A 26272-nucleotide genomic window follows, 5' to 3' on the forward strand; every position below is an offset into this window, starting at 1 on the left:
TGCTGCAGTGTGTCTCAATTCTTGTGAACAGCGTCTTCACCACTGATGCTTAAATGGACTGTCGGGTGGTTCGAAGAGAAGTGGAGATACCAGCCTGAGTGGGTTGGTTTGCGGTGTACGGAGCATTGAAGGGTATTGTCGTTTCGGGACACGAGGACGTCCAAAAACGGCAGGGAGTTTTCTTGATCGACCTCTAGCGTGAACTGATTATCAGGTTCTTCGGAGTTGAAATGACGAAAAAAAATTTTGAGTCTCAGATTTTTTGATGACGGCGAAGCGGTCGTCGACATACCTGAGGAAAATCTTTGGTTGCGTGTGGAATGAGTTGAGGGCTCGCTGTTTGACGTGTTCTATTGTTAAATTGGCCATGACGACAGAGATGGATGCTCCCATTGGTGTTCATTTCACTTGTCGGTAAAATTCCCCGTTTGACGAGAAGTATGTGTTTGATAGGCAACCCCCCAGAAGGCGGCACGCATCATTTACACTCAGCGGGGTTCGTGCGCTGAGTGTGTCGTCGCGTTGTAGGGCGTCACGGGTAGCGGCCACCGCAAGCTTCACGGGGATGTTTGTGAAAAGGGACACCACGTTGAAAGAGACAAGGCATTCGTCGGCCTCAAGGGTGGCTTGAGACACCAGTTCGATGAAGTGACTGGAATGACGGATATGGGTCGCTGTTTTTTTTTTCCTGCGATTGGGGACATTAGTTTGTGAAGGTACTCTGACAACGAGCGAAGAGGGGAACACCGGAAGTCGACAATCGAGCGCAAAGGGATCCCCGATTTGTGGACTTTAGGCAGGCCGTAGAATGCTGGAGCCGATCCGTTGGTGCTCAATAATTGAAAGTAGAGGTTTTTCGAATACTTCTTTCAATGTTTTGTTTAGCCTTGCTGGGGTAGTGGTTGTGGGATCCTTAATCAATTTTGCATGTTCTTGACTGCTGAGTAATGTGGATATTTTCTCTTCGAAGAGAAAATATCCACCTTATTCAGCAGCCAAGAATATGCAAAATTGACTTTCAGAAACCTCTACCTTCAGTTAATGAGCACCAACGGCTCGCCTCGAGCATTCTGCGGCGTACCCAAAGTCCACAAACCGGGGATCTCTTTGCACCCGATTGTCGACTTCCGGTTTTCCCCTCTTCGCTCGTTATCAGAATACCTTCACAAACTAATATCCCCAATCGCAGAAAAAACAGCGACCCATATCCGTCATTCCAGTCACTTCATCGAACTGGTATCCCAAGCCACCCTTGAGGCCGACGAATGCCTTGTCTCTTTCGACATGGTGTCCGTTTTCACAAACATCCCCGTGAAGCTTGCGGTGGCCGCTACCCGTGACGCCCTACAACGCGACGATACACTCAGAGCACGAACCCCGCTGAGTGTAAATGATGCGTGCCGCCTTCTGGGGGGTTGCCTATCAAACACATACTTCTCGTCAAACGGGGAATTTTACCGACAAGTGAAATGAACACCAATGGGAGCATCCATCTCTGTCGTCATGGCCAATTTAACAATAGAACACGTCAAACAGCGAGCCCTCAACTCATTCCACCCGCAACCAAAGATTTTCCTTAGGTATGTCGACGACCACTTCGCCGTCATCAAAAAATCTGAGACTCAAAATTTTTTTTCGTCATTTCAACTCCGAAGAACCTGATAATCAGTTCACGCTAGAGGTCGATCAAGAAAACTCCCTGCCGTTTTTGGACGTCCTCGTGTCCCGAAACGACAATACCCTTCAATGCTCCGTACACCGCAAACCAACCCACTCAGGCTGGTATCTCCACTTCTCTTCGAACCACCCGACAGTCCATTTAAGCATCAGTGGTGAAGACGCTGTTCAGAAGAATTGAGACACACTGCAGCACAGAACATGACAGAAAAAAAGAACCACGCACGATATTCAAAGAACTCATCATGAGCGGCTACCCAAAAGACTTTATTCAAAAAACCATTCGACGTCAAAAACACAACATTCGTCAAGAAATCAACGGAGAAAGACCAACGCCACCACCAAAATATGTCACTTTACCTTACCTCGGAGGTGTCAACAAAACCATCGCCCGAATGCTGAAAAAATCGGGTCTCCAGGTTGCGCACAAGCCCACAAACACTGTTGCGCTTTGCCTACCTGTTCCCAAAGACCGGCCGCCGAAAGAAAGAGCCCAAGGCATTGTCTACCAAATTCCACGCGCCGACTGCGACGCAAGCTACATCGGCGAAACCAAAAATTTCAAAGAAAGAATTCGGCAACATAAGAACGACGTCCGCAAATTCGCAAGAGAGCGCAATCTAGTAGCCGAACATTCCGAGGACTCCGACAATAGAATCAACTTTGAAGAGACCCGCATCCTCGGAACCGAAGCAAATTACCACAAGAGGCTCCTTCTGGAATCCTGGCATATCCAAACCACCCCGAACAATATCAACCGCACAAAAGGAAACCTGCATCCAGTATATGCCCAGGAACTTCGCTCTTCAACGCAACGAAAAATGTCGCCATTCAGCACCTCCCTGCAGTGCGCCAGCGTGACTAACAGCCTAAAACCCCTCCCCCGCGCCTTGCGCGACTCAGCTGTCGTTCTTTCCACCCCCCCTCCCCTCCATACTTAAAGACGCTTAGCTACTGCCCTCAGTCACCCCTGATGAAGGAGCCGAGTCAGCTTCGAAACGTTGGGTTAAAGTTGACATTTTTGGTTGGAGATATGCAGTTTTTTAATCTTTCAATTAATGTTCTTCCTGTCCCTGACTACATAAAGCTCTTCCTCTGTAATCATGGGCGCAAGTTTGCGCCCTCTGAATCACGGGACTACAACGCTTCGTCCTCGTCTTCTACTCTTTGGATGAGACGAAGAATACACTCAGCAGCATCGTTCCTTCTAATTTAAAGGAAGGCTGCGGGGCGCAACATCCGTACTGCAACGTTCCGCCAAATGCTTCGGCAGCACGAAGATGCACCTGGTGGCCTGGCGCGATCCTCTATCCGCGATACCTTCATTCCGTTCCTGCTGCACCTACCGCAAAGAGCTTCTATTAAGGAGACGGGTCGAGCAAATGTGTTCTATACAACACAAATTGGAAGAAAACCTTTTTTTTATTGAGCAGCCATGAGCTGGTTTATTCGAATACTTAATTTGGTGCGTTCAAGTCAAAATCATTGAATGCTTCCTTCAAATTAAACGGCGCATACTGCGAGTACATTTGCACTTTTCTTTGGTCAAGAAATAACGAAAGTTGACTCCAATAGCTATCGCTTTCTAAACTTATATCGCACATTGATGTGGGTCTGAAACGCTGCTTTGGGCACAACATTACCAGAGCTACTTGAGCTTTTGTATTCCCGAATCGTATTGTAGAACTCTCATGCGTGACTTTAGCAAAGAGCAACGTCTCCTGTAGTCCTGTTGACGTTTCTTGATAACTGACTTTTTTAGAGCAGCCAGACGCCTTCCATTTTTATTAAAAATTGATTGCGCACTACAAGCAATATAGCGGTTAAACTTTTCTAACTTTAACCTCTCGATCAGAGGAATTTGTAGAAGTATAAAATAAGATCAGTCTCTTTAAATAAATACCGAGCATATATCTCATTTCGATAACAGCTATCTGATTCGTTCAGGTTGCAATGAAGTTACATTCCGATAGCCTTCGCGACAAAGACGGTTTGTTCCAAAATATTGCAGTAGCCCCAAATTTCCGAAATATTTCTCACATGTACAGCTTCCAGCAATCACCAGCGCACTCGCCGGCCAGGCAGCTTGCTCGTGACTGATCGCATACTTCTTCATGAACAGCACGTAGAAATATCCATAGGAGGAACTGGCCATTACGAGCAGAAACGCGGAGAAAGCTGCCACAATGGGCACGCCCCAGCAGTTGTCAATTGTTCGTTGGCGAGAGGAAGAGCCTGCTCTAATTTGGAAGTCAGATCGCTTCATGGTGCTAGGTTTTCTGAAAAAAATTAAACATAAACATTCCAAAATAGACAAAGAGAAAACATAAGGCCGGCATTTGTGGTATTCAATATGTTGCATTTATCAACTTTTTCAAGCGACGTGCAGTGGATATTGGTTACATACCAGTCATGTACTCTTTTCCAAGCCTGTCTTTAATTGTTTGCAGTAGGAACTATTTGCCCCTTCCTCCACTAAGAGTAAATAGGGCAGCTTCGAATGAACAGCAGTTCTGCGAAAGAAAACGTGCATGGATGTCTTCGTCACTTCTGCCCAATCAGTCAGTTGAACTTAGTTGCCTAAAATTTCATTCCTACTTCAGTGTGGTTTTCTCATTATATAACACTGAAATATCCATAGGTTCCTTTCAGAGGCAAGGCAGGTAGGTAGATAATAACCCCTGGTGGTCTTAATTATCCTGAGCCCTCCACTACGGCGTCGCTCATAGCCTGAGTCGCTTTGGGACGTTAAGATTCTTAAAGCAACGAACAACGATTATTCCATGCGTGCTTGGAAAACCATTCCGAGAAATCAAGGCACAGGTATTGCGCAGGCCTCAATTTACGTCTTCGCATGGAGCTGACTTACAATACTAAGGATATGTTACTCGCAATGTCAAGGAAATATTCCAGGCTTACTATAAAAGCCATTTACTCAGGTAAAAAAGGGATCATTTTCATAGATGCCTCTTAAAATATTATAATCGTACTGAATAGTGCTACCACGGAAACGGCAGGAACGAGCAGGCGTTGAATGATTTTGGGCTTCTCATTTGTAGACTAGTCTTTAGCAAAAGAAGAAACGAAACAGCAAAATCTTTTATCACCCTACTTATTGCTAATGCTTTTTTAAACAAAATCGAATCCAGAATCCGAAAAGAGAAAAAAGAAATCGCTTTCCGCAATAGTTTACACTTTTCGCATCGACTACCGTCATTATGACCTTAATGTCCCCAAGTGGTCGAAATTATTCCGAAGCCCGCCACTACAGCACCTCTTTGTTCCTTTCTTCTCTGTCCCTCCTTAACCCCATACTTTACGGCGCGGTTCAGGTGTCCGCCGAGATGTGAGACATATACTGCGCCTTATCTTTTCCACAAATGCCTATTATCAGTTTATCTACGTGCTCCAAAATGACACCAGCAGCCCGGTCATTGCACTGGTTGCTGTCACAAGAAGCAATTGTCTCGCTAGGACCGGATGGAACACAGACTGTCAAGTTGCGGTCTCACTTGTCATCGGAATAAGGACATTAAGTTCTCCAGAAATGGCCGGCGGACACGTGTATCCCATAAACAATGTCTTGGAAAGAGGGCATTATTTTTACTGACGCCTACGTGCGTACACCACATGCTAATTCACGGCAGATGTTCTTATTCTACACCGCAAGGAACACATCCTATTTGCCGTCCGGCGCACGGACAACATTGTGTTTGCTCGTTTTTGATATATTAAGGAGAAAATTTTTGCACACAATGAAACAGAGAAGACTGATTCGGTAGAGGAAGCTATATAGCTGCTTGCTTAATGCTTAAGCTTACGAAGTTTGACGTCCAAAGCAACATGGCTATAAAGGACGTCGTTGTGTCGGGTTCTGGGTAATTTCGAGAACCTGGGGTTCTTCAGCACGTACAGATGTCGCACACTACACGGGTATCCAGCATTTCGCCTTCATCGAAATGCGACTGCCGCGGCTGCTATCGAACTCTCGTTTTTTTTAAGGCGTAAGCCATTCCTGGCTCATGATTGGCGTGGACGGAAGTTGTACACGGAAGTTTATGGACAGAAGGTGTAGGGGAAAGTTGTCCCCGCGAACTTTCAATCATAAGTTCCGTGGGAAATAAAAGAAAAATATAAAAGTTGATTGATCAAAGTTCGCAAGCAACATATATGTAATAAAATAAAAAGTCAGGAATAAAAATAAATGTAGAAAATTATAAAAAGAAAAAATAAAAAACGGAGGGAGAAAGAGGGGACAGGGAATGGCTTTCACATTCGCGCTCAAAAGGAGACTTTAATGCAATCCCGTAATTTTTCGGGTCAGCAGCCGAACAGCGCGAGCAATCATGGACAGCGGCAGCTAGATTGCTTAGTGTGTATTACGTCCAACGATAACGCGTGGCTTTTCCAGATGCTTCTGCACATTTTTTTAAAATATCTCATATCCTCTTCACATATCTTGCCACGCATCTTTCTTCCAAAGGATCTTATAGAAAGGGCAGACTACTTCCGCTTATGCAAACATCCAAGTGAACTTAGTTTTCAACATAGAACATTGTAAAAGTTTTGCTGTGCACCGCCTTCGTTGAGCGGCCGTGTCTATAATAAGGATTCGGTCTCCAACAACGTTCGTGCGCGACTATATTTGCGCCTCGCTACGCGTTTCGTGCGAGACTTGCAGATGTCTTTAGCAATTCTGCAGCTCATGTCAAGCATTGAACTAATTACGCGCGCAACCTGTACGCATTTTTTATTGTGTAAATAGTTTGTGTATTTTACCTCTCCCCTATTCTCTCTTCCTGTCCTCTCACCTCTTTCGTTTCTCCATTCTGCCTGCTATCCTTTATTTCCGCTGCCCCAGCTCATGTGCTTCAGTATCGATGGCAGATGCCAGGGTTGGCAAAAATCTTATCCTTCATTTTTATTATTAATTTCATAAACTGCTACTACTACTACTATCGAAGTTCTTAATGAATACAGGCAACTAACACAAAAAGCTACAATTGTGTAAAACCTTGGGATAAGGAGTAGGAGACAACGCACCTGCCAAGATGCGATAAATCTTTTTCATCATTGCGCAGTGTGTCAAACAGACGTGCCTTTTTTTCGAACATTAAAATGCAGATTATCTGGGCTCAGTAGTCTTAGTGGAAGTACGCGACACTCGGTTTTTGTTTATGGCTATGTTTTCTTTTTAATGCGAAAGCATTATATGATTACATCGCGTCAGCAAAGAGTGCCCGCAACTTCTGTGGTCACAATTATGTCTTTCTGTGGAATTAAATGTGCAAAAGTTTGGTTGTGTTAGGTAGTGCCTGAGTAGATATTGAAATGGCAAAGCTTGCTTGATGAATTGTAAAATTGTATTTAGTTAATTACCGGACATGTCGAAATCTGTGAAATTCCACAATCACGAACAAATTATGGACTTCAAATTGCGCGTCATCTCCTGCCCTCATGTTTAAACAAATAGAGGTGGACGTTTTTTTTTATTTTGTACGTGCATAGAGATGTATTGCCACTGATTCTGTGAACTTTCACTCGCATATATATTTTTAGTTTAAAGTTCTGGTACAATAAAGGAATTGTTTGTTACATATCGCTGTTTGCCATGCTGACATATATCGAAAGGGCTGTGGGCCCAGTCAAGCACATGCCAAGGATTTTTGTCCACGGCTCTCAACAATTTTGCGATACGAAATCAAGATTTGAAATTTAAACTCTAATTAAAATAAAGAAAATAGATGCTGCTGAAGGAAGTTTTGTGGGACTGATTTGATGTAAAACGATGTAAATGTGTCAGAAGGCTTTCGTTGTATGAAAGCAAAAAGTAAAGTAAATACAAAAACAAAGAAGAAAAAGAAAGAGGAAATAGAAAAATAAAATCGAAGACAACCAAATAAAACAATATATTTAAAATAATAAAAAAATGGAGGGAGAAAGAGAGGAAAGGGGAAGGCTTTCTCATTTTCGCTCTTAAGAAGTTTGTATATTATTTTCATCCTGAATTAGGTTTACGGTTTATAGCGGTTTAACGCTCCAAAGTGACTCGGTCTATGAGGGACCCCGTAGTGAAGGGCTCCGGAAATTTCGGCTACATGGTGTTCTGTAATATTCACCGACATCGCACAGTTCACGGGGCTCTACAAGTTGAAAATTTGAAAATTGGTTCTTGAAGAAAGGAAATGACGCTGTAACTTTCTCACATATATCGATCGGCACCCGAACCGCACCGTAAGAAAGGAATAAAGGATGGAATGTAAGAAGAAAGGAAGAGGTGCCGTAGGGGAGGGATTCCGGAATTATGTCGAACAAGTGGAGATTTTTGACCCCCTTTTTAAATTTGAGCGCCGTGGTGGGGACCGCACCCGTGTCTTTCGGGTCAGCTGCCGAGCACCACAACCACTGGGACACCGCGGCAGCTATTATAATCTTGGATTTATCGTCACCTTACGGGAAGCCGCTTTTTAGGTGCTTTTGAACATGCCAGTCTCTCACACATACACTGCGGTGATCGGAGGTTCGTGTTAGGTGGCCGCTTGTCCATTACTGTTGACAGCCTGGACAGCCCACTCGACAGCCCGGACTTGCGTCTTCAGTCTGAGCTGGCCAGCACAGCATCCCACCGCCCGAGAAAAGGGATTTGTACTAGATCCGCCGCAGGCGGTTCTTCCTTAAAATCCCATAAGATGTGGTCTAAGTGGCGGGGTCGCCACTTACGCCATGGCGGAAACATTTAGGTTCGTATTGCGAGGGGTACATGAGAGACAGTTGCGCGGGGTTCGTGAGGAAGCAAGTTTGAAGCCGTCTTGTGCTTTGCACAGCGTTTGGACTCGCCTGCGCAAGGTGTGATGCTGGGTAATGTCATGAAAACTGGTCATGCCGTCTCTCGTAAACCCCGAATGAATAGGCGAGCTCCATGCCCGGTTGACGAAACCTCGGGCTTTATTGTGAGCTGCCTCGTTCCCCGGTTTGTCCGAGTGGGAGAAAATATTTTAAAGCGCACACTTTCGGAACTGTTCAGGGATCAAAAGATACCATAGCCAGAAAAAGTTTGTGTCCACGTCAGAGAATGAGTGTGGTACATGGTTTATGCAAAAAGCGTACAGGCGCTAAAAGACGAAGACAAGCACACTCAAGACAGTACAGGCGCCAACTTCCAACTAAGTTCATTCATGGAAAAAAAACGCCTAATAACCACACCAGCAGGCAAAGATAGAAGCGAAACAAAAAACACGCAGTGACAGAGCATAGGAACACGTGCCAAAAGGATCAAGCAATGATTAGAACACTGATAATGACCCACTGAGACACCTAATCTCTTTTTCTAAGAGCAAGACAGATGACTTGCTTATGCAGATATGACCCCTCTGCTTGATGTAACAAGCTTCTATGAATTCACACTCTAATTTCACGCTCTAACATCAAGCAGAGGGGTCATATCTGCATAAGCAAGCCATCTGTCTCGCTCTAAGAAGAACAGATCAGGTTTCTCAGCGGGTCATTATCAGAGTTCTAATCATTGCTTGATCCTTTTGGCACGTGTTCCTATGCTCTGTCACTGCGTGTTTTTTTGTTTTGCTTCTGTCTTTGCCTCCTGGTGTGGTTATTAAGCGTTTTTTTTTTTTCATGAATAAACTTAGTTGGAAGTTGGCGCCTGTCCTGTCTTGAGTGTGCTTGTCTTCGTCTTTTAGCGCCTGTACGCTTTTTGCGTAAACCATGTCAAGCTACAGTAACCAACTAGCTTAAATGAAAGTCTTGCTGAGTGTGGTACATCCGACACCAATAAGGCCATTGACGCTTAAATGCCGCGCTATATTTTATTGCCTCAGCGCTTCCACTTGTGACATAGCTATGATTAAACAATCTAAAGTGAGCTCTTTACCGTTTTTTTAAAGCCAAAGGTTTACCATGTAGCGCGAGTTTCGCCGACTCCGTTGCTTTGACCTTCATCGAAACTTCAGCCGCTCCGTAGCTGGGCCGAAAGCGATCAAGAGCGGGAGCTTCGAAAGCAACGGAAAGGCGCATAACTGGTCCCATGGGACATTGAAGACCTCAGTCGCGCTTAAAGTTACGTGGTGGCGTTAGTGAGAGATGTGCGCTGCATGCGTTGGCATTGACAACATTGAGGCAGAAAGGCGGCACTGAAGCTATTAGCCGTCGGCGCTCATTGTGTTCATTGGCACTGGCGTTGAAACGTTCTAGACTCCGATGATTTTTCGTCCGTTGAGTCTGGATATTTTCTTAAAACTGTTGCAACATTACAACAACGAACAACATATGTATTCACTAGAAACACCCCACACTGACCAGTTTCCTATTTCCCCACCCAAAACAAGTTTCAATCATTAAAGCATATTGTTCCATTATTTCTAAACAAATTTTCAAATGAATTTTTTTCATCTGAGAAAGCATGTAAAAATTACTTCTGTAACCTCAACTGAACTCTTACTTGTCACCCTGATTTGCTGCATCTTGCCTGGTTTTAAACTGACTAATTGTCCTTTGACCGTGTGTTTTCATATCATTTCATGATTTTTTTCTTTCTTTCTCACTGTTTGTTTCGTGCATATATACGCTTTTATGACCCGCTTTATTGCCCATATATATTCGATTGACCTTTTATGAGTGCGGCTTTCTTACTTTTGTTGATAATCTGCGTCGACAGCTGTCTTGTAAGGTGGCCTCTGGCCCGTCGTCAAGTTGCTTAGTGCAACGTTTAGTCCAGGGGACCATTAAGAGTTTGTGTTTGTAACGCTCTGGAAAATAAATGAATGAAATTGAATTGAAAAGAAGGGCGCAAAGCTGGCTCCTTGGGCCAGTGGACGCCTCATACGTGCTTTGCGGTACGTGGTGGTGGTGACAGAGAGATGTGAGCTGCATGCAATAGAGCTGACAACATTGTGGCAGATACGCGGCACTGCAGCAGTAGGCCGCAGCGTTCATTGGGTGAGCAAGCTCTCGCGACCAACCACTAATTTAACTGGCACCTGCCAGGTTGGCAGGGTGGGCGCGCTGCCTATGCAATGTCCTGAACGCACTCAACATTAGAGACGCCATGCTGCGTCTAGTTACCCGATACAGCACAGCTTTCGCTCTCTAACTAGGTTCAACAGTAGTTAAACCGCAGCTCACTTTTTTATCACTAACTAGCTACCCTGCGTAATTCCACGCTTGTCTGTGTCCAAGGTAGTGGCACGTTCGGCAGTGACTGCGGTGGATAAAGGCTGCCCTCAGGTGCTATATATGACAAAAAATGATGTTGCTTGTAAATAAAATTTCAACCAAACACGTTCCCAAAAATTAATAAATAGCGGCCTTATTTCCTTTTGTTCTTTGTGCATGATATAATGATGTAAAAGCATTGAAATATGAGTCGGAGGCTTATTGTAATACGCAATACCGGAGTTACTTTCAAACTACTTACGTGCCCAACAGCCAATTTTGCACCGTCTTCTTAATGACACCCTCCGTCAAAGCCACTCTTCATAAATATCACTGGATCAAAAAATAAAGGCCTAGAAAGTTTTTTTTTGGTGCTTAAGAAGCGGATATGTCGAATGCAAAAACGTAAAACTAAATTCACTGAACATGATTGAGTTGAAAGATTTCCACTGGTAAAAATCCAATTTGGACCCATACAGGGCAGGATTGTGCTCGCAGAGGAGTCACTTACCTGTAAACCTCTACGCGTGTGGTCCCCTAAGTCTTTCCGTTTCTAACCCACCGCTCTTCGTATCACGTCGCACACACGGGAAGTTGTCCGCCAACGGTTTGTCACGTGCTTTCCTGTAAGTCGACATGTGCAGTGCAGAGGAAATTACGCTGTCTATATTTAGAGCGGACCAGCTACAGCATCAGAACAGCATGAACTCGGATTTAGTGACGCCCAGGTGTTTCGTTTCCATTCAAGCTGTTCGCGATGGCCATCATACCTGCTCGCCGCTCAGCTTGCAATTGCTGTTATGGCTGTTCGGAAAGGCATTAATGGAAAGCTGAAGCAGTTTTCGAAAAAAAAATTGAGTTCTCTACGTCATTTCGTAGCTTTTAGTCCGCAGAAACAGAATATCTCATTCAAAAAGAGCGGAAATAAACGCAAAAAGCTGTTTTTAGAAGAAAACGCGCCCCATCGCCTCAGGGCGCCGAGCGAACGCCGCTCTTGCCCGCGATTGGTCGGGACCGTCGTGACGTCATCCACGGGCATCTCCGGCCGGCACCGACGGCTTTGCAGCGTAGCGCGTTGCTTCAGCGGGCTTTTAAGGACTACGTTTTAGAAATTATGGATAATTCAAGCAGTGTTGAACAGTCTGGACTTTCACCATACATGTTCGAGCCATCAGCAGCTTCAGAAAACGGCGGAACCAACGATCGACGCCGCGGAGTGCGCCGACAGCGAAAGTCAATTCGCGGCATTTTCACGTGTTGGAAATCCCGACTGGATGGATGGATGGATGGATGGATGGATGGATGGATGGATGGATGGATGGATGGATGGATGGATGGATGGGTGGATGGATGGATGGATGGATGGATGGATGGATGGATGGATGGATGGATAGATGGATGACAGCTTTTATTTCCACCGGAAATGAAGACCCCTTACTACTCACCGCCCCCGGCACGCAGGCCTGGAGGGCGGGGGCCGCAGACTCCGTGACTAAAGGCTAACAAATAGATTTTGTCTCTTCGCGGCGTCAGCCGCCAGACCGATTGGCTTGTTTCTGCCAAGCGGGTTCTTCGCTGCGCAGCAGGGCTTCCCAGCTTTCTCTGCTATCAATATCTTCGTCGACTCCGGTGTAGACAGCGCATTCCCATAATTTTTGTTTCCGGGTAACTGTGGAACCGCCGGACTGTCGGAATTTGGACTAGCGCGCGCAAACCTATTCCGTAATTGTTGAGAACTACAGACTAAGCAGAAAACTGGTGCCACCGCCTGATAAGAAGCTAAGCAAGCCGGAAACTTCGGAGCTCGCAGTGCTGCTTGTTAAAACTAGTGTGCTGCGAGATATAGTTTCTGTTGTTGCGTATCGAGGTAACCAGCAGAATTACTTATGGCAGATATATGCACACCGCTGCTCGACCACTTTGCCGTTCTGACTCAAGGACAAATTTGTGTGAATTCTGACGCCATTGTCGATCGTCAGCCATGACCAAGCGCTCATGAATGAAAATCTTTGCTTTGGTCAGGTATACTAAGCTTATATAATCGGTTTTTTGTTCAATTAGGTGCAGCTGCATGTGCTGCGCCCTGATGAAAGATTAAGAGAATTGCTTATACTGCCATGACGTGCAAGCAATCAGGAAAAAGCAAAAAGGCACACAGTGCGTAACGACCTCAAAAAAGTTCAAGACTGTGTGCCTTAAAGACAGTGCTGGAAGTGGCCTTAGCTCAGCGTGGATGTGAACCAGCTGGAAAAGGCAAAGAGTTTACAAACAGGTAAAGTGATATAACGAAAAGAGAAATATTGCAGCACATATTTTGTGCAGGCCGTTTCGGCATGCTGCGTACCACCAGATTGTTTGGTTAACGGGGAAGAGGCTGGGGGAGAACAACCGACGAATTCTACCAAGCTGCGTGCTGAGCGCTGTTCGAAAGGAGTACCATACCAAAACTGGTTTATATGCAGGCTTCTTACACGGAACGCTGGAACGAGAGAAAGCAAACGGCACTGGCAGAAGGTTGCGTTGATCTGTCGTTCGCCAAAGCGCGGACCGCAGCGGAGCAAGCGCAGCCGGACGGCCGGCCAACTCTCCGTGAATGGCGTCACTTCCGCCAGTTCTCCGTCTCTGCCGTCCCCCCACCCGGGTTTTTAAGAAGCGATTGCAGCTCGGCGGATAGAATCGGAAAAAAAGTTACACACATGATTTTCAAGGTCCCTTCTTCCCAATCACAGCTTTTCATGCGATTTGAAAACCGTTTCAGCTTCCCTTTAACCCTGCCCTTTGCCAGCTGCAGCCACCGTGTCCCCGTAAAGTTCATCTCATCCGCTCACCTAACTTTCTGCCGCTCCCTGCTACGCTTTCCTTCTCTTGGACTCCACTCTATTACCCTCAAGAACCAGCTGTTATCGGTCCATCGTATAACCTGCCCTGCCCAAGCCCATTTTTTCCTCTTGATTTCGACTAGGATGTCATTAACCCGCGTTTGATCCCTCACCCACTGTGCCCGCTCCCGGTCTGTTCACGTTACACCTATCATTTTTCTTTCCGTAGCTGCGGGCGCTGTCCTTAACATGAGCTGAACCGTTTTCGTTGGCCTCCAAGTTACTGCCCCATTCCTGAGCACAGGTAAGATACATCGGGTGTATGCTTTTCTCGTGAGGGATATTGGGAAACTGCTATTCGCGGTCTGAGAGAACCTGCTATGTGCGCTGCTCCACCCCTTCTTATTCTTCTGGTTATTTCTCTCTGATTATTCGGATGAGTGGTCGCTACCTGCAGTAAGTAGACGTGTTCCCTAACTACTTCCAGCAGTTAAGAGGAAGCCAATAACGATTTAGCGGTGAGGGAAAGTACAGAAATTCAGTATATCCCTGCAGTACAGATCTGTGGTTTTAACCGTGGAAGACGATCTTAATGTTCAAACAATTAACGATAATGTCATAGAAATTATTACAGTGTACGCAGAAGTAGGTGGTATGATATTTTGTTGAAGAGAATACTGACAAGCTCTATTAGAATACGAAAGATGTGATTAATAAACGTCAAAGCATAAAAGCGGCTTACCCTGCCTACAGAATAGAACTGGCAGAGCTATCAAAGTTAATAAATAAGCGCAAGGTACCTGAAAAAGAACTTTAATATGAATAAAATCAACCATGCGCTAACGAATGGAGGTAGCCTTAAAGCAGTGCAGAAGAAAACCAGACGAATGCGTTAAGCGACAAAAAGCGCAATATTAGTAATATCGATAAAAAAGCTAAAGTAGCCGTAGGTTTTTACACAATGTATACAGTAGCCAAAGTAACCAGAACATTAATGAGAGAGGCCGTAGCGCACAGCAATGGGATTTCCAGCCAGTAACGAAAGAGGAAGTAAAGAAAGCCTTACGAACAATGCAAAAGAGGAATGGAGCTACTGAGGATCAGTTAACAGGATATCTATTAAAGGATGGAGGGGATTTTGTGCTAGAAATTTAGCCACACACTATACCCAACGCCTTATGTCCACGTACCTGCTAACATGAAATAATTTTTGGCGTGAGTACCTCCCGGGTCAAATAGACGTTCCTCTCTTCCCACAATATAATGATATTATGACCTGAGTAGTCTTAGCTAGAGTAGATGACACTCCCGTTTTGTTTTAATGCGGTTACTCTTTTCCTAACAAAGTAGTTTATATTTCATTTTCATTTCGCATTATCGTCAGCTTGTGCTAAACCGCTTTTGAGCCTTTGTGCAGCGTGCCAATATTTTTCGACTTCAGCTACACAAATAGCGCTACTGAAGCTCTGAGAAAAAATTTAAAGCGCACACTTTGGATATGGCAGTAGTAAGTATCTCTCTAGCAGAAACTTTGAGAGATCAAAACATAGCCCACCATGAAACCATCTGTGACCACTTCGGACACTTGGCGTAATACATGGCACATTAATGTTGCCCTCGATGGTTTCCTTCTATGCTCTATTTTACTGTTTACTGCCTCTGTGGTTCCGCTTGTGATGTACCTATTAATAAACTGTCGAAAGCGTCCTATTTACCGTCTTCTTTATGGTGCCTAATTAATATGCTATATCTCATGATTCTCAGTGAGCAAGGTATTGGCCCGTTCTACAGCAGCTGTGGTGAATAAAAAGCAGCTCTCAGGTTCTATAACTGATAAAAAAGGGGTTTAGATTTAACGTAGTTTATTCGAGTTGAAGTGCAAAAGAATGTGTTCAGCCTGATAAACTCAGGTCATAACATCACCATGCCAGGTTATAACATCGATTTACTCAGGTCTTAACATCATTATAATGTGACTCATTGAGGTTTTGCTTTGTTTGGTCGTTGGCACCCAGGTTAGATATACTCGGGCTAAGCTGTGATCGATGTTAAACTGATGTGATCTGTTCGCGCCGCAGACGATGTTGATTAAGGCGAAGAAGTGCGATACACTGCACGGGAGTGTGTTGCGCTTTAGCACCCGGCGTGATCAGCAGCGGGAATAGCATACGTCCCTCGTGCAGTCGCCAGCGAAGGTGTTCTGTTCGCTCCGGTGCGGGTTCAAAAACCAGCCGGCGCAATATTTATTTTATTTATGCATAGGTTATTGCGATGCAAGATTTGCCCAAGGTTGCTCTCAAGATCGCCATCCTATTGGCTGCGGCTATCACGACGCTCCTCCGAACCAAGCAGAGCGTCCTCCCATTCGCCTCAGCTTGCGCGACAGTCCCCCTTACAGATCCGAACTTCCCGAGTTCCTCCGTGGGTTCACACAAGATCCTTGGTTCGGACAGCGTTAAGTAGCGCTTTCGCACTAAAGAAGATATTCCTTGTAAGCAATATTCTCGACGAACACTTTTTCAAAAATTCCACAAAAGCCGCTCGATTTGTTTCTGTTCATGCTTAAAGCTGTTATGTTATCACACCTGAAAATGTGGGCCTAGGACTTATTGTAATACTGTATAACGATTTTGTTTCAAACGACTTACTTCGAAAACGGTGAACTGTTCAACCTATTCCTGTTAAGACGTTTTATGCAAGCTGCTGTTTTTAAATAACAGAGGGCCAAAAATGATTGCACTAGAAATATGTTTGCACATTTAAAAGAATGCCTATGAAATCTAGTTGAGATGTTTCGACCGATGAAAACGCAATTTTACCCATAGGCGACAGAATTGTGTTCACTAAAGAATGACTCACCTCTACCCGTGCACCTGTACGCGTGTTCTCTCCTAACTCTATCCGTTTCTAGCCCGTCGCTGTTTTTATCACGTCGCCCACGATATGATCTCATCGCGAACGGTCTGTGACGTGCTTTGCGGTCAGCGCACACATGCAGTACAGAGGGAATCACTCTGCATGTAGAACGGGGATGCTGCAGCATTTACCGCACATATAGGACAGCAACGATGAAGTTCAAAACACCTGCGGCAGCAACAGCAGAGCAATAGGCGGTATTTCACTCATGTTCAAGTGCTTTCGTTTCAGGTAAAGCTGTTCGGGAAGGCCGTGAATGCCGTTTGCAGCTTTCTAATTGCTCTTATTGCGTTTCGGGAAGGCCATCAGCGGCTGTGGATCTTATGGTACTATAGGTTGAGGCCCCTCGCGTGTCGAATACGTGTTTTTGACACACGTTCTCAAATAGCATGACTCCACATAGAGAGAAATGCTAGCTATGCGTCAAGTGTGAAGCTGGTGGTGTCAGGCTAAGGCCGCCATGAAAGATAAAGCCACCATAAAAAGTGATAATCAGGCCTATTCTTGTGATTGCGCACGCATGCAGCAGTGGTTGAATACCTGCTGTGTCATGTTTGTAACAATCCGTAAGGCGTGGAATGATTTCAGGAGAGATTTTCTTATATGTTTATTGTCTTGTCTGATATAAATTGTTCATAGGAGGCGCCAGAAGTTCTTAACCATTAACTTAACCCATCACGCAGCTCCAATATTTCGGGTACTTTGCCAACTTAGACACATCGGTAATACTCTTAGAGCAGTGCTCTCGAATTTTCAACGTCTTTTACCTCCTGTATCTAGCAAAATCCTGTTCCATTTCTAGTAAAGAATGACCAGGCAACATAGCTGAAGGGCACAAAATTTTATATTGTGGATTGAAATTGTAGCGCCATTTTTGCCATCGTTTGTGTATGTTCTCGCATGTGTTTGGCAGCCATAAGCGTAATGCTTCCGTATCCCAGCAACAATTAAATCATTATCGCGTATAACTTGCCAGAACGACTTCTCGCCAGTAAACTCCAACGTACCAAGTCTTAAAATTTTTGGGTGCTGAATGTCTTCAAGGGCACCCAAAAGAATATCGGAAGCAGGATAGCTGCGCAGTTCTCTATGCAAATCGCAGAATTTTACCTCCCTTTCAGTATATTTTATGCGTGAGGGTTCTAGGAATTATTTGATAACTTTCCCACTACAAATGCCGTGGCCACGAGCAAGAGCTGAAGAGAATACGCATATCAAGTAGCATGACTATTCAGGGTGCCATGGCTACTCTCTGCAATCTGTCTGAACTGCAGGATAACGCTGCAGGATAAAAAACCGAAACTACTTTTCTTGCAGGCACAGTGAGCTACGATATATAGGTGTATCGTGATTCTTACTGTGCGCCAGTTGCGCCAGGCATCCTCCAAAAAATTAAGTTCTCAGGAAAGAATTCAACGTATTAACAAAATTGAGTTTAGTACATCCAGAGTAATAGAAAGAGATCGCATTCCAATTCGAAATAGGTCTAAGTGCATTTGGCGGGAACAGCCAAAGATATATCGATCACCCAATGAATATGCCTGCAAAGAAAACTGCAAACAAAATTTATCATCCAAGCAGCTAAAACCAGTCCAATACAACGAGGGTCCCTAAAATTCTCGAAATAAGAGTAGTGCAGTAAGATACTGAAAGGAAATAACAGAAGAAACGTTAACGGTAATAATAACAAGTACCTAACGGCACATTTTTTTCCAGTCAATAAAAAAATGGGCAGTATCCAATAACTGGTAGTGGGATATGCACGAATAGATGCAGGGGGTCTCTGAGGAGGTAAGATTTTTTCAGCTGCACATTTACAGTGGACCAAGAAAGAAAGATGGCCCATGCTTTTAAAATTCAGTCTTCTTCGTGACATTGCTAATGATAGCTTTTTTCTTCACAAGATAAATGTTTTCAACAACTATTTAAGTAACTAGTATATTTCTGCGCTGCCTGCAACTGCTGTTTGTCTCCTACAGAACAGCATGATAATGTGGCAGTTGCGTCCAAAATATTAGATGGAATGAATAACGTAGACGACGACCGGTCCTATTTCTGCCTGTCTGTAAGGACAGGATCACTCTTTGCAAACTACTCTTCAAAAGAAAAAAAACATTTGCGCGAGTTTTATGGTCACGGAAAAAAGCAAAAAAAAATACCTTCAGAACTTCGACATCTACAGCAACACATGCGTCCTTCCATGTGGCTTGAAACTGCTTTGCAGTGGGTAGGACTGGTGACAACGTACGCGAGGGCGCAAGGTTTCTCAGGCATAAGGCAGCAAAGAGAATTTTTTAGAGCGAGATCTCTACTCCTTGGGGTACAACTTCCGATTTCCATGGGGATGAGACAATGACCTTCAGTGCCTCACAAGGTCAAACCAAACTTTACTTCGTGGTGGTATGGCGCAAGCTATGGCAGTATGATCCCGTGATAATATGACTATAACCACTGGGTGCATGACCTCGACCCTGACCTTGACATTTGATTTGAGGCTTTGGGCACCACATCGACAATGACTTTAAATCTCTCACAAGGCCAAACCGAACTTTGCCTGGTGGCATAGCCCAAGCTATGGTAGTATGACCACGTGATGATGACTATGACCATTAGGTACGTGACCTTGACCTTTAGCCTTAACCTTGACATCTGATTTCAGACTGCCATATTAACAGCGCAAAGGCGGCACAAAAGAATGAAAGAAAACAGCAGCGCTAACTGTCAACTAAATATAATTTGAGGGCCAGCAGGATTTAGTGCCATCTGGCGACCAGAAGGAAAAAAACAATAACAAAACCAAAAGCATACACGAAAGGTACTATCTGCGTCAAATGAAATGGGAACCGCGGAAAGGCTGGTAAAAGGTCCCAGTTACGCATCAGCCTGTTGACAGGAAACGCAGGCGCCCATCCGGTTTGCGATACTTTTGCTGCTATTTTCCTTGACGTTCTTTTTCGTGTTTCCCCACTGGAGCGCCACATTCATTCTTTCTACAGATGTAAACTTGCTCAGCGCCCTCAGTTTTTATTGTTCGCTTTGCAGCCAGACGGTGATAATACGCCAATGAGACAAGCAAAATTGTAGCGCTGCAGGAAAGCGAGCCCAGAAGGCCTGATTGTCACGGATCTCTCCGGAGAACACTCGGACCGAAAGAATGGAATAGGCGACGGGTGTACCCACACAAACGCACATTTATTACACCCTACGTGGCACACACACTAGAACACAAAACAAACAAAACACAAAACACAAAGGCTATAAATACACACGACCCGGGCACACTGCTACTAGCGTCTACTACTAGTGTTCTACTATTAGCGGTCGGCGTTCGGGCTCACGGTTGGTTCGGTGTGGCTGCGGCGTTGTATGCATCCAGTAGGCGGAGTCGAGGCGGCGTTCGACGTGCTTGGGCTGGCGTCGCTGGCGGCGTCGCTGGCTGCGTCGTACAAGCTCCAGGAGCAAGCGCCCGTGGAGGTGATGCCGGTGTTGTTGGCGTTGGGGCACCACCCGGATGAATGGCAACAGCGCTGGAAACACCCCTGGCCGTAGCAGGTGGTAGCGTCCTCTGTTGACTCCCGGAACGGGCTCAGGCACGGCAGGAGGTCCACGATGCGATGTCGTAGAACGCGAGCTCACCGGAGCAGTAGCCGGCGTCGCTCTCTTCAAGCCAATGTCCCTGACCCGCCGGAGCCTCCGCTTCTCTGCTGTTCCCCCAGTGCCTCGCTCTCACTCGCCCTTTTATAGCCTCAGTGTTAGTCCACGTAAGCCTTGTCGTCGTCTTCTCTTCTCCACCAATCATCTCTCTCCACCTCGCCGAATGCTTCTCCACCAATCATCTCTCTCCACCTCACCGAATACTTCTTCTTCCTCTTATTTATTCTTCGGTTAAATCACGTCGTCTTCTTCGCACCATTATCCTTTAAAAATTAATTTAGGCTCCTTAATATATGTGACACTGATTCAATGAACTAAGCGGGCCAGAGCCGCTGCCGCCAGCGAAACCGTGCTTCGCAAGTTTCCATACGTAGAAAAAATGAATGTGGCGCTCCAGTGGCAAAACGCTACAACGAACGTGAAAGAAAACGGAAGCAAAAGTATCGCAAACCGGACGGGCGCATCTATGCTTCTTGTCGACAGGCTGAGGCATAAGCTCGGCCAGTGACTGCGCCTTTTGCGGTTCGCATTTCCTTTGACGCTGACAGTACAAGCGCTGGTGGTTAGCTGGCACGTGTCAAATTTCACACTAATTTCAAGCATATGTAATAAACACAACTGGAGGAATTACGAACCGCGCAGGGGGCCCGTTAAGCACGCGGATCGTTTTTTTCCGTGCCAAGAAGGAGTAATCTATTCTCTGCCCAAGTCTTGTGAGAAAAAGTACATTTTAAGACTGGCAACTGTCTCAATAAAAGGTTAAAAGAGCACAATGAGAATGTTGCACGTGTAGGTACCTCAGGCCACGTTGCCACAAATTGCAGGATCCGCAAAGCTAAATATCACAGTGAAGCTAACTGTGAACCGATGTACGTAAAATGCAGTTTCATAGGAAAACACCCAGAAGCACTAACAAGACAGTTACTAGAGGTCTTCATGATTTTAAGATTGCAGGACGACTGCATACGTGCACCATCAGTGGCATTGTCTCCCCCCCCCATAAAAAAAAATCATACCTAGAGTGTGAAGTCTGACACGTGCCAGCTTACTGCCGGCACTTGTAGCTTTCGCGCATGTTTTGGTTTTTGTATTTTTCTTCCTTTCTGGTAGCCGGATGGTGTAAAATCCTGCTGCCCTGGATTAAAATTTAGTTGACAGTGAGCGCTGTTGTGTTTTCCTCTTTTTTTCGCCTTCTTTTCGCTGTTAATATGAAGGTACGTAACCAACTCGCCCAAAATATTGTATTATGATTTTAGACAGTGGAGACCATGCCGAACAGATCATTCGCTCAAAAAACTTGGCTCAAGCCAGGTTGAACCGCAGACGATTTCCTTGCTACACTGCAACGCAGGTTCACGTTCGGTTGTACGCCTCATCACTTAGTCCCCATATATTATCATTCTTTCTGCGCAGCTATTAATAACTGCACCATCAATCGAAAATGTGTGCTTCACCAGTTTCGGAGCATGATTCTTTGGAAAGCCTCATTCTTCAATGCGAACATGGTAAATCACGCAGAGAACCGAAGGCGCTAATACTGCGCAGGATTCGATCTACGGCCTCCTGCGGAGCTGACATACCTTGCTTAGAACACGTTGCTTGCAACGTGTCAAGGGAATTATTTAGGTTTATTAAGAAAGCTGAAGTTACTCGGGTAAGAAAAGAATTGTTTTCATAGCTGCTCTTTAAACATATAATAGCCACACTTTATAGCGCCAACCCCGAATATTCAGGATGGAGCCGGCGATTAATGATTTTTGCTCCTGTGTGAAAGAAAATTGGTCTTTAGAACGATAGGAGGCAAACCAGCCCCGCAAAGTGTCTTATCGCCCTTTATATCTATGATGCGTTTTCACACAAAATTGAGCGGAATCCTGAGTCTTCAAATTTGAACAAAGAATGGCTTTACGCAATAGCTTTCCTTATTCCCATGGACACTTTCCAGAGAAGCCGCAGAAGACACTAGCTGCCCGGTTATTGTACTGGTTGCCTGCCAAAATAATCAGTTGTAACGCTAAGAGACGATAAAACAGCGGCTCTCAAATTCCGTCCCCAATTGATATCGTAATCGGAATATCTACCCATCCTGAAATGTTTGACAGAAACATGTACCACATCGACAAAATATTATATATCGCTGATGCCTCTGTGGATCTATCACGTGCCATTTTACGGCATGTTTTTTTTATTAGCCATAGTAAGGCTTTTATTTTATGTCCAGCGCGTCGCTCGGCATTGCGTTTCCTCGAATTAGAATAATGTTCAAGAAAATTTATTCGCGGAATCAAAAAGGTATTTCGTGTTTTTTTTTTCTACGAGCAGAAGCAGTTATGCCTTAACGAATCGAGTGTCACTGACCGAGAGGTAGCTGAGGCAAGAGGAAATTATATTGCAGCAGAGGAAATTATAGTAAAAGAAAATTCAGCAGAGGAAATTATATTGCAGTTTATTTATTGTTTAGGTTTAGGAAGTTTGACGTCCCAAAGCGATTCAGGCTATCAGGACGCCGTTGTGGATGGGTCCGTATAATTTTCACCGCCGGAGTTTCTTTCACCTGCATCGATATCGCGCAGTAGGGGTCTTCAGCATCCCGCCTTCATCGAAGTGCGATTGCCACAGCGGTGATCAAATCCGCCTCATTCGGGTCATGATAGATAACAGCGCAAGAAAATTCGCAGAACAGTCACCACAAGGAATGAACCTTCACACTCACATCTGAAGGAATAAGCCTTCAATTGTGAGTTAGTGCTCGTGGTTGTGGTGCCTTGTCCTTGACCTTTTCTTGGGCTCTTACCTACCATGAATTTCAACCAACTCGCCCTGCTTTCTGCTCTAATCTTTCGGGTCAAACTAGCAGCGTAACCACTGATCCACCGTGGCGGCTACAATGCTTAGCGTTCTTTTTTACCCTGCAGTAACGAGTTGCTTTTTCGTACTGCGTCTGCAGATTTTTTAAACCTCAGAAATTCTTTGCATATATCTGAAAATTTATCGATTCCTTGTCTATAACACCTCTCAATTTCTACACTAGTACTGACTAGAATGTTGTATCATAAACGTCTCTAAAAAAACGTAAAGGAAAGAAAAATGCTACCGCTTATCAAAATATCTTGTCACCATGGTTCTCAGCGTCATTTTAAAAGAGTCGCTCAAATATCGTAACCTGTACTGAGGTTGAAGTGTTTAACGGGGCTGGAATGAGGCTAAAATTCTGCTGCGCTACGCATTCCCCGCGGTGCTTGCACGCGCCTTTGCTAATTCTGAAGTTCGTGCCATGTTGGCTGCCTCCGCGAGGACTACCCTCAGTTTTCAATGAAAACGTACAAGATACAAAAACCTTTAAGTGTGTAAAACGTTTTGATTGGGGGAGGGACGGGGGAAGGAGACGATGCGATAAATTTGTATGGAAGTACCTCGCAGGTCAAAGAGGCATTCCTCTTTTTCCCACATCATAATGGTAATGTTAGGGGCAGTGCAGGTTTAGTTGAAATTCACGACAGTCAATTTTTGTTTTAAGGTTATTACCTTTTCTAAACATAAGTATTTTATAATTCAATTTCATCCTGCATTGATCGTCAGCATACGGTAAGGCACTCTTGAGCCTCTGTGCAGCATCCCAGTATTTTTCACATCGACTTCAGCTGTATAAACGGCGGTATTGATCCTCTGAGAAAATATTTCATAGCGCGCAGTTCTGATAGTCTAGAAGAAAATATCTCTTTAGTATAAACTTTGAGTGAACAGAAGATAGCCCACCATGAAACCATCTGCGGCCACGTAAGACTGAGTGAGAAGTCCGACAGGAATGGGGTCATTGATGCTTTCCTGCCGGGCTGTATTTTATTGCCGTAGTTGTTCCACTTCTGACATACATATTAATAAACCGTCCAAAGTGTCCTCTTTACTATATCATATCAGTGCCTCATTACCATGCTTTATTCCACCCTAGTCTGTGCTCAAGGTATTGGCACGTTGGACAACGACCGCGATGGGTAAAAAGCGGCTCTCATATGCTATAACTCATCATCAAATTGCAGGTATTTTAAGTAGTTAAACCGAGTAGATGTGCGATAGCATCTGTTCAGCCTGATTACCTAATGGTGGTTTCGCTTTGCTAGGTCGTTGGCTGGCGTGGCGACTATATTGCACACAGGTTCCATGCTCTGTGAAAGATAATGATTAAAAATCAAACTTTATAACAAAAGAGAACACTAAAAAGATTTTTGTGCCTTTCGCAGAGGGCGTATGAGTTGCAGCATCTAAAACTAGATGAATGAAAATGAAACAGTTCAAAGGTTTCTACTCATATAAAGCAGGTTGGGCCCATAGAAGACATAATTGTGTTAAAAAAGGATGACTTACCTCTACCTGTGCACATCTACGCGTGTTTCTTTCTTTGCTCCTAGCCGCCGCTCTGCGTATCACTTCGCACACAACGTAAGCTAATTGCCAACGGTATGTGACGTGTTTTCTTATTATTAGACACATGCAGTGTAGAGGCAATCACTCGGTTTATAGAACTGGTCCACTCCAGTATTTATCGTACATAGAGGAAGCAACGATGGTATTAAAAACACCTGCAGCACAACAACATAGCATGAACCGGGACTTCACTCATGTTCAGATGCGTTCGTTCGGGTAAAGTTGTACGGGAAGGCCGTTATTGCCATTTGCGGATCTCTAATTTCTGTTATTGCTGTTCGGGAAGACCATTAACAGGTGTGGCGTTTAGGATTCTGTGGTGTCAAACATTTCCCGCTTTATATTCACGTCTTAAAGGGACCTTCTGAAGTTGAATATTTCACGCGCAGAGAGCAATACTAGCTCAACGTGAATTGTGAAGCCGCTGATGCCATACGGCACGAAATAAAATGCCTCCATGAAATATGGTATTCAAGACCATTATTGTGTTTGCGCCGTCATACAGCGCACTGGTGGAGCGCGTGCAGTATCCTGTATAACTACCCGTAAAGTGCGGAATGACTTTAGGGTAGAATTTCTTGCTATTGCCTGGTTTGACATGTAGCATTTATCGTCGGCGCCGCAGGTTCTAATAATTACCCATCACGTAGCTCCGACTCAGAGAAAACGGTAACGCCGCCTGAGCCGTGCTCTCGCCTTTTCAGCTTGTTTTTCCGATCAGAAACTTTTACAGAAACGCTCTGTCTATCCCACAGAAATTTTGTAGGACAATCAGCGGTCCTTGAAGGCATTTTAAGGGAAGAAGAAGCAAACATGCAGACACCAACAGCGGCATACAAAGCAGCCTGTATCACCAACATAGTAAGCAGCCCGCCGTCCCAGAAAGGGACCTGTATGCGCCTTCTGCATACAACATTTCTGAAGATCTGAAGGCAATATTTAAGGCTTTTCTGTAGGTGCAACGTCCATATCTAAATGCAAGAAGACCGCAAACAAAAAAGCTCATCAAGTTCAGTCAAACAAATGCGATTACATTGCGCATATGCTCTCGTGCAAGCCGCTGAATGCGAGTTTTGTTTTTTTCGTGTGACAATAACTTATTTTACAATGAAAGTGCCGGTAGAGTGTACAGAAACGAATGGTTCAGCTGCTCTTATATGTTTTGGCTGGCCTTCTTGCAAAATGTGGTCATGCAGCGCGGAACATAGATCCCCCACAACATCAGTCAACATGCTCTCAACTTACCTCCTAGCTTACGAAGTTTTCGTCATTATTATATCACTCACTTTGCACCGAGTCCTTAACCTGTCGAGATGTCACTAAATGCTCGCAATCTTTTCTGCCCGCATTGAAAGCATGCGCGCCCCAGCACATGCATGCAAGGAAGCACGGCCAGCAGCTATAATTCTCCTTGAAGTAATCACCTTATTTTAGTATGACTGATTTTCTAGGGACCGGAGCATTTGATTTAAGCTGTATTTGAACACAGTTTTGAGCAGCTGCTCCTGGTGTGGTTGAATTTGTGCGCTAGAATCAGCCGTGTTCAAACATATATGGCTGCTGCGTGCAACCATATGAATGCATGGTTTGCGCTGTTCAGACAATACCTTTGTCTTCCT

The 26272-nt window shown here is 44.8% G+C and overlaps 1 protein-coding gene across 1 annotated transcript in view; it reads right to left on the bottom strand.

Annotated features, from left to right (window-relative positions):
- LOC144119096 (monocarboxylate transporter 13-like) overlaps positions 1–16550 on the bottom strand; it is a 38044-nt gene extending 21494 nt beyond the window's left edge. The window contains exons 1-5 of the mRNA XM_077651812.1: positions 16521–16550; positions 11354–11466; positions 10321–10436; positions 4085–4190; positions 3718–3956 (exon numbers count right to left, since the gene is read on the bottom strand). Coding sequence (XP_077507938.1) covers positions 3718–3943 — 226 coding nt within the window. The 5' untranslated portion in view covers positions 3944–3956; positions 4085–4190; positions 10321–10436; positions 11354–11466; positions 16521–16550. The remainder of the gene's footprint in view (positions 1–3717; positions 3957–4084; positions 4191–10320; positions 10437–11353; positions 11467–16520) is intronic.
- Between the last annotated feature and the right edge of the window lie 9722 nt (positions 16551–26272).

Source organism: Amblyomma americanum, chromosome 2 (assembly GCF_052857255.1).
Source record: "Amblyomma americanum isolate KBUSLIRL-KWMA chromosome 2, ASM5285725v1, whole genome shotgun sequence".
NCBI lineage: Eukaryota > Metazoa > Arthropoda > Arachnida > Ixodida > Ixodidae > Amblyomma > Amblyomma americanum.